This window comes from Penaeus monodon, chromosome 8 (assembly GCF_015228065.2).
Source record: "Penaeus monodon isolate SGIC_2016 chromosome 8, NSTDA_Pmon_1, whole genome shotgun sequence".
Lineage (NCBI taxonomy): Eukaryota > Metazoa > Arthropoda > Malacostraca > Decapoda > Penaeidae > Penaeus > Penaeus monodon.
Window position 1 is genome coordinate 13,069,347 of NC_051393.1, and position 2,500 is coordinate 13,071,846.

The following is a 2,500-nucleotide window of genomic DNA, read 5'->3' on the forward strand; positions in this document are numbered from 1 at the left end:
TTGCAGTGAACAAGTGTTGAACAAGATGATTGTGAACGCTACTTCCCCCATGGTTGTGGTGGCCAACAGGCTTCCATTCATCGTACAGAAAAACGCAGAGACAGGCCAGTTCGAGAGAAAGCAATGGTAAGTATGAATGGCTCAGGTGACAGTTCATTCATGTTTTTGTATGAGGGGTTCAGTGATCATATACTACATAAAGATAGGTAATTGAGTTGAAAATAGTAATATTTCCCTGTGGTCTGTTAAACTTACGTTAAACTATTACTTACGTGCTCGTTTATCATTAGTTAAGTTTTACAAGATCATTTATCTGTAGCAGCAGGAATAATGTGAATTGAATAGGATATTGATGAATCAACTTTAAACAACCATTGACATTTCTAAAATCTACGGCCATTCCTTGCCATATTTTAGGTATGACTTGAGAATGTATGAACTCGAAAGTTAACTTCAGTATTCCATTTGTTATTTCACGCGTGTATATTATAGTGTACCTCGACACACAATAGTATAAACTTAACATAAACATCAATAATAACATACACACATCAATAATAATATACAAGCGCCCTTCGTACTTCACACACTATCCACACACACCTTTACACAGTGCCAACGAACTCAACGTGCCACATTTGTTTACAGCGCGGGTGGGCTGGTGACTGCCGTTGCCCCCGTTGTAGTGGAGACCAATGGGCTGTGGGTCGGGTGGTCGGGCCAGCATCTTGAGGACGGGGAGCATGACATTCCCGAAGCCAATCCGAATGACCGCTCTCCTACAGCAGGTCTTAAGAGTCAACAGGTAATACATAGTGTGATTATCGTTGTGAATGTTTTTGTATTTATTGCAAAGAGATCTGTGATGACATAAGAAAAGTATATGTAGATGATTTTTTATAAGTGTGTGTCTTCCGTTGCAGGTGATTCCTGTGAGGCTGCCGCAAAAACAGTTTGATGACTATTACAATGGCTGTTGTAATGCGACCTTTTGGCCTCTCTTCCACTCCATGCCAGACAGGGCACTTTTCCAGTCGGATAAATGGGAGGTCAGTATTACGATCTTGCAAGTGTACGGCTTATTGATACTATGTTGAAATTGTTAAAACTTATTAGGGCATTCATGATTATTTATATTATGGAATCTAATACTATTTGTATAACCAAATAAATTATTACGAAACGATGCAGCCTCACGGTAACAAAACTCATCTTCGCATTCCAGGCTTACAGGCAAGTCAACGAGCATTTTGCAAAGCTGACGGTCGAGGCAGTTATCAAACTGGCGGAGACAAACCCTGACAGCGTACCACTTGTTTGGCTCCACGATTACCACCTGATGATGGCCGCCAACAGCATCCGCGACAGGTGCGACAAGCTGGGCCTGCCCATCAAGATGGCGTTCTTCCTGCACATCCCCTTCCCTTCGTGGGACATCATGCGGCTCTTCCCCTGGGACGACGAGCTCCTGCAGGGGATCCTCGGCTGCGACTCCGTGGGCTTCCACGTGGAGGATTACTGCCTCAACTTCATCGACTGCTGCCAGAGGCGTCTGGGCTGCCGTGTGGACCGCGAGCAGATGCTGGTGGAACACAACGGGCGCACGGTGTCGGTGCACCCTCTGCCTATCAGCATTCCCTACGACAGGTTCGTCAGCCTGGCAGAGAAGGCGCCTCAGGTGGTCAAGAACAATGAGCAGGAACAGCTGTTGCTGGGCGTCGACAGGCTGGACTACACCAAGGGCCTCGTGCACAGAATTCGTGCTTTCGAAACTCTGCTGCAAAAGCACCCAGAGCACATTGAGCACGTCACATTCCTCCAGGTTGCAGTGCCCTCCCGAACGGACGTCAAGGAATACCAGGAACTGAAGGAGGATCTCGACCAGTTGATTGGCAGAATAAACGGACGTTTCTCGACGCCCAACTGGTCGCCGATTCGTTACATCTACGGGTGTGTGTCTCAGGAGCAGCTGGCTGCCTTCTACCGAGACTCCTCAGTGGCTGTGGTGACTCCCCTGAGAGATGGCATGAACCTTGTGGCCAAAGAGTTTGTTGCGTGCCAGGTGGGTGAACCAGGTGTCCTTATGCTATCTCCATTTGCTGGCGCTGGAACTTCAATGCACGAAGCACTATTGGTGAATCCATATGAAACTGATGAATTTGCTGAAGTTATGCACCGTGCCCTCACCATGCCAAAGGATGAGAGAGAGCTTCGAATGCAGCAACTTCGTCATCGCGAACGAGAACATGACGTGAACTTCTGGCTTCAGTCCTTCCTCAAATCAGTGGACTGTTTGGCTGATAATAATCTTACACCTGGACGTCTCCTCCCATTGAGGGAAGAAGACTTCAGTCAGTTCTTGGCTTCCTATGTCAAAGAATCCTCACGTTTGGCACTGCTTCTGGATTATGATGGCACCTTGGCACCCATTGCACCCCACCCAGACTTGGCTCGGATGCCAGAGGAGACCCGCCGCGTCCTGGAGCGCCTTTCTCACATG

General features: G+C 47.6%; 1 protein-coding gene across 2 annotated transcripts in view; it reads left to right on the forward strand.

The window, feature by feature from the left end:
- LOC119576167 (alpha,alpha-trehalose-phosphate synthase [UDP-forming]-like) overlaps positions 1-2,500 on the forward strand; it is a 6,888-nt gene that overhangs the window by 2,874 nt on the left and 1,514 nt on the right. For both annotated transcript variants that reach the window (XM_037923732.1, XM_037923733.1), the window contains 4 exons: positions 1-126; positions 649-805; positions 924-1,049; positions 1,226-2,500. The exon at positions 1-126 is cut by the window's left edge and continues 96 nt beyond it; the exon at positions 1,226-2,500 is cut by the window's right edge and continues 1,514 nt beyond it. In XM_037923732.1, coding sequence (XP_037779660.1) covers positions 26-126; positions 649-805; positions 924-1,049; positions 1,226-2,500 — 1,659 coding nt within the window. In that variant the 5' untranslated portion in view covers positions 1-25. The remainder of the gene's footprint in view (positions 127-648; positions 806-923; positions 1,050-1,225) is intronic.